This window comes from Perna viridis, chromosome 9 (assembly GCF_037379345.1).
Source record: "Perna viridis isolate PV_CMFRI_1.1 ecotype Kerala chromosome 9, ASM3737934v1, whole genome shotgun sequence".
In the NCBI taxonomy this organism is placed as follows: Eukaryota; Metazoa; Mollusca; class Bivalvia; order Mytilida; family Mytilidae; genus Perna; species Perna viridis.
In genome coordinates, this window is record NC_142453.1 from 40,827,775 (window position 1) to 40,844,155 (window position 16,381).

The window sequence follows — 16,381 nt, forward strand, 5'->3', positions numbered from 1 at the left end:
TCTTAGCCAAACTGAACCTTGAAATAACCAGCAACCTTCAACAAAACTTAACCACAAATTAATCGGTAATATTTATTCAAACTTAACTATGACTTCACCAGAAATCATAAACCAAACGTAATCATGAATAATTAATCAGAAACCTCTAACCAAACTTAATCATGAGTCAACCAGTTAAAACAAATCTAACCATAAATTGCCAGAAACCTTTAGCCAAACTTAACATGAGATAATCATCAGTCTTAATAAAACAATAAACATCTGAAGTCTTTTGATGTAAGTAGATTATATGTAATTGAACCTGAGTAAACCCAACTGTTGCCATAACAACAGCTTCAGTTTGGTTTTAATAGATTTTTACAGTAATAACAAATATAGTGCATGTTACTTGTATCCTGTTATATCATCACATGTTGAAAAACTAATATTATTATAAGGATGGCCAAAAGCATAAATTCATTTTACTTTTTAAAAGAAAAAATACCGTATTTCATGAAGAATAAGGTCATCAGAATGGACTTAATGTTGTTTTTTTGATGACTTTGGAACCATGTAAAAGACAGAGTAGTGACAAAATGGTGACATATAACATTAAACAAAATAAAAACCAAACAAAAACCAAATTAGGTAATATATATATATGTGTAGAATATATCTGACAAAAAGACAGTGAGATCATAAATTAAGACAAGAAGTAAATCCCCACAAAATCACTCAACACAAAAGACATATTATAGCATTCACAACAATTTTCACAAAACATGTATAGGAATTATAGTATTCATAATTTCATAATCTATAATTTTCACAATACATCTATTGGTTAACAAACCGCAAAACAAGTATTTGTTGTCCATACATGGATTTAGACATTTCTCCAGGAAGACACTTAACAGTTAAATAATTAATTCACTTTATATTCATTTCTATGCAAGTCGTAAATATTAATATATAATTAATTTCATCAACAACAAAGACCTAACAAAAGAAATGAATATTAAAAATATATTTCAGGTCTTTGGTATACAATCTACGACAGTTTCACCTGTGTTACTCACCAAAAGAGTACATCGCGAGTACACAAGTAAATAGAACCTCTCATTTTCTTATGTGTGGATTTTTGTATCTATAAAATAAACAAAGTAAAAATTCTAACACTCAGATTTCGATATTGGAGAAATCAGATAATCAGTGAGTAATGATGTGAGACAGTGTTTCTCAAAAGTATCACATAAATTCCATCTAGTTTGTAAGAACTCATCCTCCCAAGTCAGGGTTTTGAGTCCACCCTTGCTCCCTCAAACCCCTGACATCACTCATTCATATTTTGCGAGTATCGTCCAGCACCACCTAGTGAGTTACTTAAATTTAACCCGGATTCAAAATCCAATCAAATCACTCGTAATAGAAACTCTTCGATATAACTTACCAAGTGGCTACACATAACGTCATTTTTTTTCAGTAAAGACTCTAAACAGAATCTACAGTTATCACTTTTGCTCATATTGCATCATTTGTGACATCATACAACTTTCAGTTACTATATCGCATCTTCCATTACCTTGTATTATTGTTAACCTTTCCACAGACATTTTATGTTAAATTGATTTTCATTGGCGCTTCTCACCTGGAGAAGCAACCAATCGGAATTGGCTGGACGATAACCGCTAAATATGAATAAGTGATGTCAGGGGTAGACTCAAAACCCTGACTTGGGAGGATGGTATGAACTTGTCTTTTCTAAAATTAAGAAAAGTCATAAGATCTAAATATCTCAGAACTAATTGTCAACTAAAGAGATTATCAATTATTCAATTACTGGAGGAGACGTGGTTAAACTTGATGAAAATTAAAGAATATTCCACTTGTTCCGTCATTAAAAAAATATCACTCAAAAAAGTACAAGCTGGTCGACATTTAAATTGTGAGCACAGCTTTAAAAAAATATCACTCAAAAAAGTACAAGCTGGTCGACATTTAAATTGTGAGCACAGCTCAAGTAACTTGTAGGAGCTGAAAGCTCCAGGGCAACATGCACTTGCAAGTTAGCAGATTGCAGAATGATGAGAACAAAAATATATAATTCTGAAGTGATATCTTGTTTGTAATGGGCAAAATAACAATAACAGTATCCAATAAAAATTAATGATGTCATAAATGTCTTAAAACCTAACTCAAATGACATTTCAAAAGATGATTAATTTATACCAATGGCGATTAACAATCAATGCAGTCCCTTTTAATTTGGTCCCAACTCAGTTCATATTATTATAATATTATAGTTGCTGATAGAACAAAAATATTCTCATTTGTTGCAAAAAGAGATTTTTAAAAAGTAAAAAACTACCATTTAATGATTAAAGAGGTACAAAATTTGTTCTGCTATCAAAATTACTGCTAGATCATACAAATTGTAGTATTCTGTGACTATAATATCCTCAATGAGTTTAAATAAGACTGAAATGTAATAAAACTTGAAAAACAAACTATAGTCATACTTTATTTTTTCATCAGAAATTGAAATTTGGAATAGACCGTGTCTTTACATTATTTGACTTAAAAAAATTACACAGTCTTTGAAATTTGGACCAGCTGGTAAAGTAGCGTTGGGCTTGCAGAAACTTTGCTTCCAAGCCAGTGTATCCTATATAAAATTCTTTTCAGATTAAGGGTAGGGGCATGTTGTCTGAAATTTAGATGGCAAAGACTGAAATGCGCAATTGTAAAATAAAAGTAGGTTTTTGGCGTCAATGAATGAAAGTATAGAAGAATCCACCTGTCCTAATCAAACACTTCAGGTGTTTCTTTAAATTCTAATCCTTAACAGTAATTACTTCCTGGTAATCCAAGGAAGTATAATATTCTATGTGTATATTCTACTACTGATTATGCTGTGTACCCACAAAAAAGATTGGTCCCCACATGAAATGCCTCAGATAATCTAGGCCTTTACACTGGTATCAAATCCTAAATCACTTAGGTTCTTCATCACACCTACATTCGATTTCTTTAAATTCACAAGGTAATTTTCAATGTCTTTCACAACCTGAAAATAATTGAAAATTTTCATCCATCAATTTTGCTAAAACTAAAAAAAAACTGGATAATTTTTAAATTGGGCCTATATTTGTGGAAAGGTAATGATGAACATTAATGTAGTATCGAGATAAATATTATAAAATTCTATAAACTTAGTTACACAGAGCTTACTGAACTAACAAGAACTAACAAGAGTTGTCTGTTGAATATTTATCTCCAAAAAAAACTTTGTTCAAAACAGTTACATAAACAGACAAGTCTACTGTTTTCAAAGCTATGGTAAGTTAATTTGTATAGGGTATGTAAGTCTCGTCATGTGACTCCGTGGTTTCATGAGAATGGTTCCTCATCTACCATTCAAATACATGAAAATTTGTCATTAACATATCCTTGGGTTTAATATTAAAAGCAAAATATCCTTTTGTGTGAAAATACTGATTAAAAATGAAAAATTTCTAGTTCTACAGTATAAAAATGTTAAGGAAAGCATAAAATTGAAGATTTTGCATTGTGATGTAGCATTTCGATTTCCTGAAAGTAAACAATAAAATACAAATCGGTCTTTGGATTTCGATACGTTCTACATTAGAAATTCTGGAAGGGAAACCAAAACTAGAACGAGACTTACAAACCCTATTGTTTGTATGCATGCCATAACCATTTGTTGTAAATGTGTTTTGCACAAATTAATATTGTCTATATATATCAGCTATTGTCACAAACAATAAATTCCAATATACCTCTATTTAGTATGTGAACCCATCCCACCCCCTTCTAGTTACTTTACCAATAACATAAAACTCACCTGATCATCCTTTCCTTCCTGGTCTAAAGCTAACAGTTTCATCATGGCTGGTCTATTAGGTGATGCTCTGGATACAGTCTGAAAAAAATGTACTGTTGAGTAAATTAACCAATCCATCTCACTTTGTTTAAAATACAAGAATTTGAATGAAATGTACTACTCATGCTTGAACATTTCGAATATTTACAAAATATCATATTCATGTGATGTGTATAATGTATTACTATTTTCCTATTCACTTTATTGTTTTTTTGTGAATCAGTCAAACCACAAATTAAAGTCCTTAATGAAAACTAATTTTTTTGTGGAAAACTTTATAGAAGTTCAATAATATCAATGAAAAAAAGGATTACAATAAACTCTGTTCACATTGATGTGAAATGACCAACTACTTCAATTATTACTGTTCACAACTACAGCTGTACTGACATTGACTTGATTTGAAGGTCATCTTTCGTGTGTACAGGTATAAAATGTCCATATATAGTAGAAATCTGGACCTGTTATATACATACAGAAAAAAGAGTTTTAGAAATGAAACCATGGTATTCTTTCAGTGTATCTTCATAAGCGGCCATCAGTATAGGACGGAAGGCAGTTTCTTCTGGATCACTTTTCAGTTTGTCTAATAGGTGAACTAACAGCTGCTGGATGAACTGTAATCCTCTGAAATGTTAAATAATATGAAGACAATAGGATTTTATTAAGAGGGTGCCCATGGAAGACCAAGACAGTCGGTGGAAATAGGGTACCCATGGAAGACGAGGCAATGGGTGGTATGAGGGTGTCCAAGGAATGCCCATGGAAAACCAAGACAGTGGGCGGTATGAGGGTGTCCATGGAAGACCAAGGCAGTGGGTGGCACTAGGGTGCCCATGAAAGACCAAGACAGTGGGTGGCATGAGGGTGCCCATGGAAGACCAAGACAGTGAGTGGCACGAGAGTGTCCATGGAAGACCAAGGCAGTGGGTGGCATGAGGGTGTTTATGGAGGATCAAAGCAGTGGGCTGCACAAGAGTGTCCATGAAAGACCAAGGCAGTGGGCTGCACAAGGGCATCCATGGAAGACCAAGGCAGTGGGCAGCATGAGGGTGTTCACATAAGACCAAGACAGTGGATGGAACAAGGGTGCCCATGGAAGATCAAAGCAGTGGGTGGCACTAGGGTGCCCATGAAAGACCAAGACAGTGGGTGGCATGAGGGTGCCCATGGAAAACCAAGACAGTGAGTGGCACGTGAGTGTCCATGGAAGACCAAGGCAGTGGTAGCATGAGGGTGTTCATGGAGGATCAAGGCAGTGGGCTGCACAAGGGTGTCCATGAAGGACCAAGGCAGTGGGCTGCACAAGAGCATCCATGGAAGACCAAGGCAGTGGGCGGCACGAGGGTGTTCACCTAAGACCAAGACAGTGGACGGAACAAGGGTGCCCATGGAAGACCAAGGCTGTGGGTGGCACGAGGATTTCTATGGAAGGCCAACACAGTGGGTAGCACGATTGTCCATGGAAGACTAAGGCAGTGGGAAGCATGAGGATGTCTGTGGAAGACCAACACAGTAGGCAGCATGAGGGTGTCCATTGAAGACAAATACAGTGGTTGGCATGAAGGTGTCAATGGAAGACTAAGGCATTGGATGGCACATTTGACATAAAATTCAACTTCCTCATATCTAGGGCATGTTATGTCTACAAATTTTTCTTCACACACAGGTATGTCTGTAGTGAAAGAAAACTTTGTGGTGAAATAGAGCCCATATTTGTCAAAAGGTAACCTGAACCTTAAACTCATGAACAAATGAGTACCTGACTGTCACTATAACAACTTACATACACAGCCATAGGGCACCAGTCTGTCCCTCAAACACTTATCTACACAACCAAAGGTCACCATTCTGTCCCTCCAGCAACTGACCTACACAACCAATGGTCACCATTCTGTCCCTCCAAAAACTTACCTACACAACCAAATGGCACCATTACGTCCCTCCAGCAACTTACCTACACAACCAAAGGGCAGCATTCGGTCCCTCCAGCAACTTACCTACACAACTTAAAGCCCTATTCTATCCCTCCAACATCTAACCTACACAACCAAATAGCAACAGTCTGTCCCTCCAACAATAAACCTTCACAACCAAAGAACACATGGCTGTGCCTTCAACAACTTACCTACACAACCAAATGGCACCATTACATCCCTCCAGCAACTTACCTACACAACCAAAGGGCACCATTCTATCCCTGCAACAACATACCTACACTACCAAAAGGGCACCATTCTATCCCTCCAACAACTTAACTACACAACCAAAGGGCGCCATTCTGTCCCTCCAACAACTTACCTACACAAGAAAAGGTCACCAGTATGTCCCTCCAACACTTACCTACACAACCAAAGGGCATCATTATGTCCCTCCAGCAACTTACCTACACAACCAAAAGGCACTATTTTATGCCTCCAACAACTCACCTACACAAGAAAAGGTCACCAGTCTGTCCCTCAAGCAACTTACCTACACAACCAAAGAGCACCTGTTTGTCCCTCTGTTGAAGACTTGTTTTCCTTTTCATCTTGTAAAATAGCAGTTATTGTCGTAAACTTTTCTTTATTTGTAGCTTGTCTGTCTCTTAATTTCTACGTAAAAATTAGAATGATTCACACTAATTTACCATAAACATTATGTATTTAAACTCCTTATAACTGCAATTTACAATGCTTACACTCAAATCTAAGCTTGTACATAAACAAATAGACCTGTAAAATGATATGTTTTTGTAAAAGGACCATTTTAAAACTGTTTGATAGCCTTCATGAGAAATAAATTTTGAAGGAATGCCAAAAATTCTGATCTGGCACTTGACTTTGAAAATCTATCATGTAGCTCTCAGGAGCTCATACAAATCGACAAGTAACAAAAAAAAAACAGACTTTCAACCCACTTTTCGAACCAGAAACATTATTTTTCAAAATTCTAATACCTTCTACTTAAACCCTTAAAATTAAATTTTTGGACAACACAATAACAGGAATATTATGTAATGACAACAAACAATACCATGTCACACAACATGAAGGAAATACAAAGTACACACAGATAAACATCAACTGCTCTTGATCAACTGAAACTATTGTACACGCAGTGAACTTTTTTTTTTTTTCTCGTTTACACTTACCTTAATATTACCAGTCATGTCAGCTTTAAGTGGAGAAAAGGCCACACCCATCAAATCTAAAAAAAAACCCATCAAAATTAGAATTCTTTCCCAAAATGGTGTAAAATGTTGGATTTGAAAGGATGTACACAATTTAATATTTACTTTTTTTATTTGGTTGATGTTTTGCCTTCATAAATAAATCATATACTATTAGCAATATTTCATTTAATGATAATAGTCTGAAAAGATTTGTTGAATATATCATTTGAAGGATGCATGAATAAAGCATAAAACAGATTTGGAATCAGTTTTATCCTGTGACTAGGATTTCTACTATACAAATAAAGGGTGTCTAATAATGCAAAGCTTTATTCTGTCACTGCATAATTATGTCTCCTAGTTACCTTTTCAGGTAACATATTTAAAGGTGCACATGCTGACTGCTGTGATATAAAGATTGCTGATATAAATCAACTATTTGGGACCAATTTAGCATGTTTTATTTAGAAAATGTGGTGGCATGATAAAAACAATATATGAACATTGCCAAAAATATCATTATATTTATTTGTAATTGCTCCAATACAGTCAGATTACCTCCGGAAACCTTCGTGATCTGACTGTTCCTAAAGAGTGTCAAATATAAATTTGATATTTTCCAGCAATATACATATATTGTATATTTTTTTCTAGGTGTCACAAAAAAATTACAATAAGTCATTTTAGAATTCACCAAACAAATTGTTCTATTAAAATATTCTTCTTCATACTAAAAGAACATATCTAGTTCTATGGATAATTATATTATAATAACAGTGCTATTCAGCATAATATCAAATCTAGTTGCCTAGTTAGTGCCACCTATACAGTTGATATACCAAGGTATCAATTTGAAATATTGTGAATTTGGCAAGGTATTTAGCTAGTCTTAGGTGACTGTGCTAGGGAGTTAATTATTTATTTAAGCCAGCTTTAACTCCGAAAATAATTGAATTGGACATTTAACATTCGATGAATTTTTGTGACAGATAGCATGCCCTTCCTGACCAGATATTTAATCATGATATTTACTGAAGTCTTTATTTTACAGCTAAGAATCAAAGCTAGGAAACAATAGCTCCGTCAATATCAAGATTGGACTATCACTTCCTGTTACAAAAATCATAATGCATGATTATACAAAAATATGTTTTTCTTGCACATTCAAAACAAATTTGGTGCCTGTTTTAATTATTTGTGATAATTAAATTCAGGAAAATATATAAATAGCATTTAATACAAATATACCAATTATACACATTGCAAATTTTGATATGCTGAACATGTGTTTCAGGTAGTAAGGTGTCATCAGCATCATTAAAATCAAATATAGACATAACTAGTGGAAATTCTGCTGGTTGTTGAGTACTCCATTGCAAATCTAAAAGACCATACTAAGAGGCTGAAAAGTTTATCAGACAGTCAAATAGCAGTGGGTATTCTCTCATCTCTCATTAAACTGACAGTCAAGTAACTATACTAATGTCATAAAGGATATAAAAGAAAACATTGCAGTCCTTTTGTGCAACTGCATTGAGCCTGTGATATCCTGGACACCAGGACACAGAGAAATAGCTGGAAATGAAATAGCTGACAGTCTTTCAAAGGAAGCAGCCAAAAAAGCAAAGTCCCTTAATGAAAATTTCATTGTAGTTATCCAAATGGACATCAACCATGCAACAAATCAGTCCACCACCATTAAGTAGTAGAACAGATGGAACATATTCAAGATGTTTGTATGAATAACAACATTTGATTCCATGAAAGTACAATCTAGACCAACCAAACCAACGTATTGGCAGAATCATTAGTGAACTAAAAACAGATAATTGTCTTCTCAATAAATAGCGACAACAAATTGGACAGGTTGCATCACCATTGTGTAATATTGAACAAAAAGAAACTACAGAACATTTCCTTTTGTACTGCCATTTGTATGCAGACACCAGACATACTCTCCAAGAAGAGATCAGACAATCATCATCTGTAGCAGACATCGAGCTGGACATGCAAACCCTATTGACAAAACAGAAAGAGGAGAAATATACAAAAATAACATCAATGTTGGCAGACAAAATAGTGAAAAAACTGGGAGATTCAAAACACCAGAAATCACAGTTGATGCCTTATCCGGATCCACAATAAGTGCACCGTAGCATACTGAGGAAATTATGGAGAAAAAAGTATTGTGGAAACTGGTACTGCATGACCAGTTGGTCTACTGGACTGTAGGATCAGAATAAAGGAAGATCTTAACCCCAAAAATAATTTATACAAGTACTCGTTTGTTTGTTTGTTTGTTGGAGTTTAATGTCCGAGCAGCAATATTTCAGCTATATTCAGACGATGAACATAAAATTTAGGATAAAATGAACATGAAATGATGATGAAATGAAAAAGGGATGGGACACAAGGACAATGGGGTCGACAAATTTTGATTGCCACTGGAAATTGGGAGAGGTGGGTAGGGTCAGGCAATTTAGCCTCCTGTGGCTCCTACTCCGGGAGAATACCACAGTAGGGTTCTATAACGTGCGAGGAATGTGGCATCTTTCCCAACACGGTGCAATACTATGGTTTGCGGTCAGGTTTTCTGTATTATAGCCTGACAACCCCAGCATGTAACACGCCAGGGGTACCCCATTTCCACCACCTGGGGCACACATCCCAGTTGCTCTGTGGGTAGAGCGCCCTAGCCCCTGGCTAGGGTTCTGAGCACTATTTAGTCGCCTTTTACGACAAGCTTAGCACTGCTGCAGGCCTATTCTTTTAAAACCCAGACCTGCACGGGGCTATATATACAAGTACTCAAAACCAAAACTATTGAAAAAGGAAGCCAAATCCAGACTTAGTTTCATCATATCTCCTAGGACCATAGTCTATAGAGGAGGAACTGTGATCATACTTATATTATACTTCAGCAAATGACATGATTATAGTGTACTTTACTTACAGACCCCACACAGTTAAAGTGGGGTGTCTGCAAATTTTAAAAGTACCTTTCACGATCTAATCTAGTTTCAAACCATTTTTTCAAAGAATGTCCCTCCCCTAATCCCTTAAAATGGCAGCATCACCATGTGCTTGTGCCTGATCCTGTTCGAATAACTGGACACGTCGACATTACAAAAGATTTTAGATCATTAGTTTTAGTTAACTACCGATGATGGTTGATGCACCCTCCGCTGACAGTAAATAGGGGTCCAACTGAATTAGTCCGTCCCCCGGGACATCATCGAACTGTCGGACTTTTCCAAAAAATGTGGTCATCGTATGTTTGGGGACGCCAACAAGAAGGAATTTCCTATCCAAAAGTGAAAGTACAAATTAAACTTGGATTGAAATAGCGTATGGGCACGAACGAATTCCGTAATTTATACAGTTGTCTGTCTATATATTATTTCCTAAAAGGTTACTTATTTCAACACTCCCTTAAAACAATAACAAACAATCAAACAAACAATAAACAAATAAATAAATTTCTGATTCATGCAAGTTCCGTTAAAAATAAAAAAAAAACAACAAACAAACAAACAAACAAACAAAAAACAAAAACAAAAACAAAAATTAAATAAATAACAAAACATCGAACGAAACAAAAAAGTGGTTGAATAAAACAAAATGACATTACAATATATAAGATAAAATAAAATAAAATAAAATAAAACGGGACGCCAGTATCACCATCCCCTATCACAAGCTGGTACAGATTAAATTAAGTTTAAAAAGTAACTTTTATGTTCACTTTTGAATGGTATATGGTCCCATGGTTGTATATTTATAATTGCTAGGCCATAGTTCATTGATATCTTTTTCACTATAAACATATTCGCTCAACTGAATTTAGAGGGCAACACTGGAAAAAAAGAGGAGGGTGTTCATGATGAAATCTAAATTATTCTTTTCTACACGAAAGATCGAGATAAATTATGTCAATGTACATACACACTTCAAGTGTTTGGTTTGGCTGCAAAATTTCCCTCCATTGTGTTGCACCTGTAACACAATTATTACGTTTTTTGAAAGAGTAATCAAGGGAATCAAGATTTTAGCGGAAATCAAAAGAATGCAATCCAGGGACAAAGACCAGACATGGAAAACAGAAAAACAGAACAAAGAACATATAATAAATAAAATAATACATACAAACTAGCAACAAAAGTAAATGAACAGCTCGGACTCCACTAAAAACTGGGAGCATGGATCAGGTGCACCGGTATGGTAAGTGTATGACTATGATTGGTACTAAAAATTTTTCATAGTGTTCATTTAAAGCTAGCTTTCTGTACTTTATTTCTCTATCCTTGTGTTCAGACATGCAATGTTTAACTATAATTTCGAACAGGGTAGAGGTAATCGTAATCAGTAATCGTAATCGATTACAACATAGTGAGTAATCGAAAGTAATCTGTAATTGACATTGATTTCGATTTCTTGTAATCGTAATTTTATCATTTATAGCTTCTCATACTATAGCTTTGTAATCATCGATGACTTTTCAATTGCATTCAATTACATTTTGGAACCCTGTAAACACACTTCATCTACATGAAATTATTTCTACACATATTAAGGTAGGTTTTATCTTATTTTGTGACATGAATTTCTGAAATGATATGTGAGAAATTCCATGAATACATAATAATATAAGTACTAGTAATTAACCAAAACAAAGCAAACTTGAACCACATTGTAAATGGATGTATGGTAACCATTTATCACAAATATTTTATAACCAACTCACCTGGAGATTGTAGACTACACCATTCTTATCTTTACAGAGGCAACATCGCTTTATCCTCGTAATTTGGTCCGAGCCAAATCTTGATGTCAAATGGGTAAAGAACGGTGACGAGTCATTTCACGTTAAATCAGTGAACTGTTCTACAATCACCATCCGAACATTTTTTTGATTTCTTGGAAAAGATCAAACTCGTCATACTCAGTATAGGTTAGATAATATAAGCCGACACGAGTATGTGAAGCTCATGGCATACAGAGCTCAGCCTGTCATCAACTTGTACATGTAAATCGTGTAAAAATTTTTTGTAAAAAAAAAATAGAGTTCCGTAGTTCTTGATTTACGAGCGATTTTTCTTTTCTTTCTTTCTTTTTTTTTAGTGAACGACACATTTTTAGGTTTTAGTGGATATAATTTTCAAACATTTAATATCCTGCTCTAATCCTACTTCCACCTCCGCGATGTGTAGGGGACACTGACTAACGGACGGGGTAATTATTTTATCCAATATCTCAGATAAATGTCGCTGAATTTATAGTTTGTTTTACGCTGAAAGCCAATGTCGCTGAAGTAAATTAAAGAAGTGACAAATGTCGCCGAATTTATAGTTTTTTACGCTGAAAAGCCTATGTCGCTGAAGTAAAAAAAAAAGTAACAAATGTTGCTGAATTTATCATCTCCCATTGTAACAATCATTTCATTAAAAAGTTTCAAACCATGAAATCTCTGCAATATAAACTGAGGCATTATTTCACACCTATCATAATTATGACTTTATTATAACATTATAAAAAACAATTATTGTTTGTTAATTGTACTGACTGACTAGACAACCATTTTAAAAATTTTGAAATTTTAGTTTTTTAAAAGATGTTTAAAAAAATTGTATTCCTTTTTCAGATGTAATATCGAATTTTACAAAGAAACTGAACAAAGCAACCAGTAAAACCAGTTTATTCAAAAGAAATAAAATAAATACCGAAAAAAGAACAAAAGCAAAAGTGTATTAATGACGCATTAGTCCAAATAATAGCTGGAACATTATCCCCACTTTCCATACTTAAAAAGACATATAAATATTCTTGATCCTAGAAATCCCCTCAAGGAAACAATTCTCGACTAAACGTACACCGAATAGAATATTTGAGAAAGTTGATTTCAAATTGAAAGATACCTTGAGATCTTAGGTCTGGAATTTGAAATTGTTTTTTTTTCTCTACAGATATAAATAGTTAAATGTGTTGAGCATTATATTTTTTTGTTTCCTTCTAAGAAATTTAATCGAAAGTAATAGGATGTAATCATCGATTACATCTTTAAAAGTAATCGATTGTACAAATGTAATGGATTGATTACACATGATAAACTAGCGTAATTGATTATTAGTTGATTAAATGAAAACAACCCATGTATATGATTAATATTGATTACTGTTGTGTCCATCCCTGATTTTGAAGTCATTAGTCTTTTCATCACAATAGAAACATATGTAATCCAAGTTTATCATGGAAAATAATGTGTGGACATACGTTCAGAACCAAAACGACTTAGAAAAAACCAATATATCCACCTACAATTTATCTATAGCAATAGAAGAGTAATCAAGGGAACCAAGCTTACAGCGGTAATCAAAATAATGTAATCCAGGGACAAAGACCAGACATGGAAAACAGACAAAGTAACTAAAATCATACATACAGAGTAACAAATCATAGTAAAAAAAGTTCGGTTCATGTGTCTTGCTAGTGTTTAAGCATAACCATAAATTTTCATTTTTATTTATATCGTAAAATAATGATAATTAAACGCATTTGCGACAACATTATTGTGCTCTCAACCGCTTTAGACCATTATATCAACCATATATACAGTACGTATTGTAGGCTTAGTTGCTTTGATAAATTCGTTGTCTATCTCTGAATTATTTCAAACTTGGAATTAAAATTGTTTCTTTGAGTTGTTTTTACAAATGAAAGTCATTTATGTTTTTAGACTTAACAGTTTTCAATTAAAAAAAAACAATATTTGTGAAAAGTTCAGATGAAAAAAGGTAAATTTATTACTTTGAACTAGAAATTCTCTGAATCTACCAGAATAATTTCAATATTCGAATCTTTTGCCAAAGAGAAAACCGTTAAACGTGGGAATGGTGTAAGTCCTACTTGAAAAACAGTATCCAATTTTCCTTAGGACCATTTTTTGTACTTCAAGTGTCAAATTTCGTGAACTTGTTTCAATGATCAATCGCATTTGCGATATGCACCGCTTTTAAAGAAACGGGTTTACGCAGGTGCTTACCATCGATCGCTAAGTGTAGATCAAGATATGAAGCTGACTTTTCATTGATCAGTTGTCTACGTAAAATACACAATTTAAGGAACAAATGATTGTGCATATAAAATAACTTATTACATATATACTGCTTACCTATTTATATACCAATATGTTATACATTAAGATAATTGTCAGGAATATTGAAGACACCGAGAATTAAAAGTATGACTTTAGATGTTATAAACACTAATCAAGGGAACCAAGGTTATAACGGTAACATAAAATGTTACCAGATCTTTGCTATTTAGCAGATTTCTTTCAAACTTTTCACAAAAAATCTAAATATACTATTGATTACATTACAAATATAATAAAGTAAAATAAAATGAAATAAAATAAAATAAAATAAAATAAATGAAGCAAAATTTCGCACGTTTTTGCGCATGTTTTCAAATTGCTGTTAAAAACAAAATATAACACTTGCCTATTTTAGGATTCGTCGAAAGGCATTGTTAAAACTGTTTCAAAGAAATGGTTAGAATGTTAATAATTGTTGAAGAACGTTAGTGTATTTAGGTTATACAGTGGTGCATTTGTTGCGTTTCACCATGCATATTCGTTCTTCTATGACTTAAAAAAGAAGTTTTGAATCAAAAGGTAGGAGAGAGTAATCAAGGGAACCAAGGTTATAGCGGTAAACAAAAGAATATAATCCAGGGACAAAGACCAGACATGGAAAACAGACACACACAACAAAGAACATAAAGTAACTAAAATCATGCATACAAAGTAACAAAAGTAAATGAGCAACTCGGACTCCACTAAAAACTGGGAGCATGGACCAGGTGCACCGATAGGGTAAGCGTCCTCTGCTTTTCTAGAAACACCCGCCGAGTTGCTCATAAAAAGTCAAGTCCGGGGTAGACAAACGAGGAAAGGCAAACTATAACCCGTTGAATAAATCAGTTTTCATGATGCTGATGGATACATCATAACGAGCCACGAGTTCATGATGACGACCATAAAACTTCTGTAGTGATGACTTCAATCTTGTAGCAACATAACCCTGTTCCAGAAGCCTATTTGTTAGAGTTCTAGCGCGATACAAAAAGTCTGCGTAGTGGGAGCAAAGTATTCCGAACTTTATTTATATGTATTTGTGGACAGGATTCATCATATGGTATACCCCTACAGGAGGTTTGCCATATGGATGAAACATTCAGCAATTATACCTATTTTCTTGTTGTTAGTAATTATTTCGGCACGGCACGGGTTGTGTCCTTATCGTATGACTTATGGTGTACCGTGGTTCTCAATCCCGCTTGGGAAGCATTGGGATTGATAAATTACATACGATGAGAACAGAGCCTTTTGTAGGTTTAAACTGGTATGTCAGTTAACTGCTAGTAGTCCTATGTTTGTTTGTTTTTTTTTTATTTGTGTTACGTTTAATCAGTTTCTTCCTATTTTAACAAGGAACTCAGACTTATTTAAACTTATTTTAGGTGTGTTTAATTGTGTACATGGTATTTTTTTCCACAGTCGCCAGATTTAAAAGCACGCCAAAGTACTTTAACCACGTCGCCTTTTTGCGCCTGTCCCAAGTCGGGAATTTCACTTTCAATTTTTATGTTACTGGAGTACATAGGCCTACTGTTTCTTATGGATAATATTGTTGTGGGGCCAGCTGCAGCCTGCCCTGTGGTATGAGGGTTTCCTCGCCGTTCAAGTAAGACCCATAGGTGGCCTTGGGCTAAAGATAATAATAGTAATCTTCTTTATTTAAACAGAATAGCATATAAAGTTCGTGGACTAGTTTACAATATTGTCCTGTATGTATCTGTACATGGTTTACATTACAAAAAAAAATAAAATGCAACTATAGTAACATGCATTAAATGACTTAAGCACTGGTGAAGTTTTTTTTTCTATATACATGTATATAAAATAATCAGGCATTGGCATCCATCTCAATTTGTAAAACATTTGTGATGGTGTTATAACATTATGCACATTTAAAATGATGCGCGCAGCCCTTTTGTAATTTGATTAATTCATTTACATTTTGAGTTGTATTAAAACTAATTGAATGGTACCATACAGTACAACAACGATTAAAATGGGGGGAAAATAACATAGTTAGACACTTTAAGTAGAGCTTCAGTATAGACACAAAACTTTCTAAGACGCTATAACACGCCTATTTTCTTTTAGTCAAAATATCAATATAGTTAGACCAAGATAAATTTACAACTAAAAGTTTAGAATTTTCAACAGTTTCTAGAACAATTTCATCTATTAAACTATGTTAATACATTTTTTTTACATT

The 16,381-nt window shown here is 34.1% G+C and overlaps 1 protein-coding gene across 1 annotated transcript; it reads right to left on the reverse strand.

The window, feature by feature from the left end:
- Positions 1 to 1,706: 1,706 nt before the first annotated feature.
- LOC148608523 (glycolipid transfer protein-like) lies at positions 1,707 to 10,369 on the reverse strand. Its single transcript, XM_088544621.1, has 6 exons — positions 10,199 to 10,369; positions 7,017 to 7,072; positions 6,356 to 6,477; positions 4,360 to 4,510; positions 3,845 to 3,922; positions 1,707 to 3,046 (listed from the first exon to the last, which is right to left on the reverse strand). Exons 1-6 carry the CDS (start codon positions 10,305 to 10,307, stop codon positions 2,942 to 2,944), a joined length of 621 nt encoding a protein of 206 aa, XP_088400747.1. The 5' UTR covers positions 10,308 to 10,369; the 3' UTR covers positions 1,707 to 2,941.
- Between the last annotated feature and the right edge of the window lie 6,012 nt (positions 10,370 to 16,381).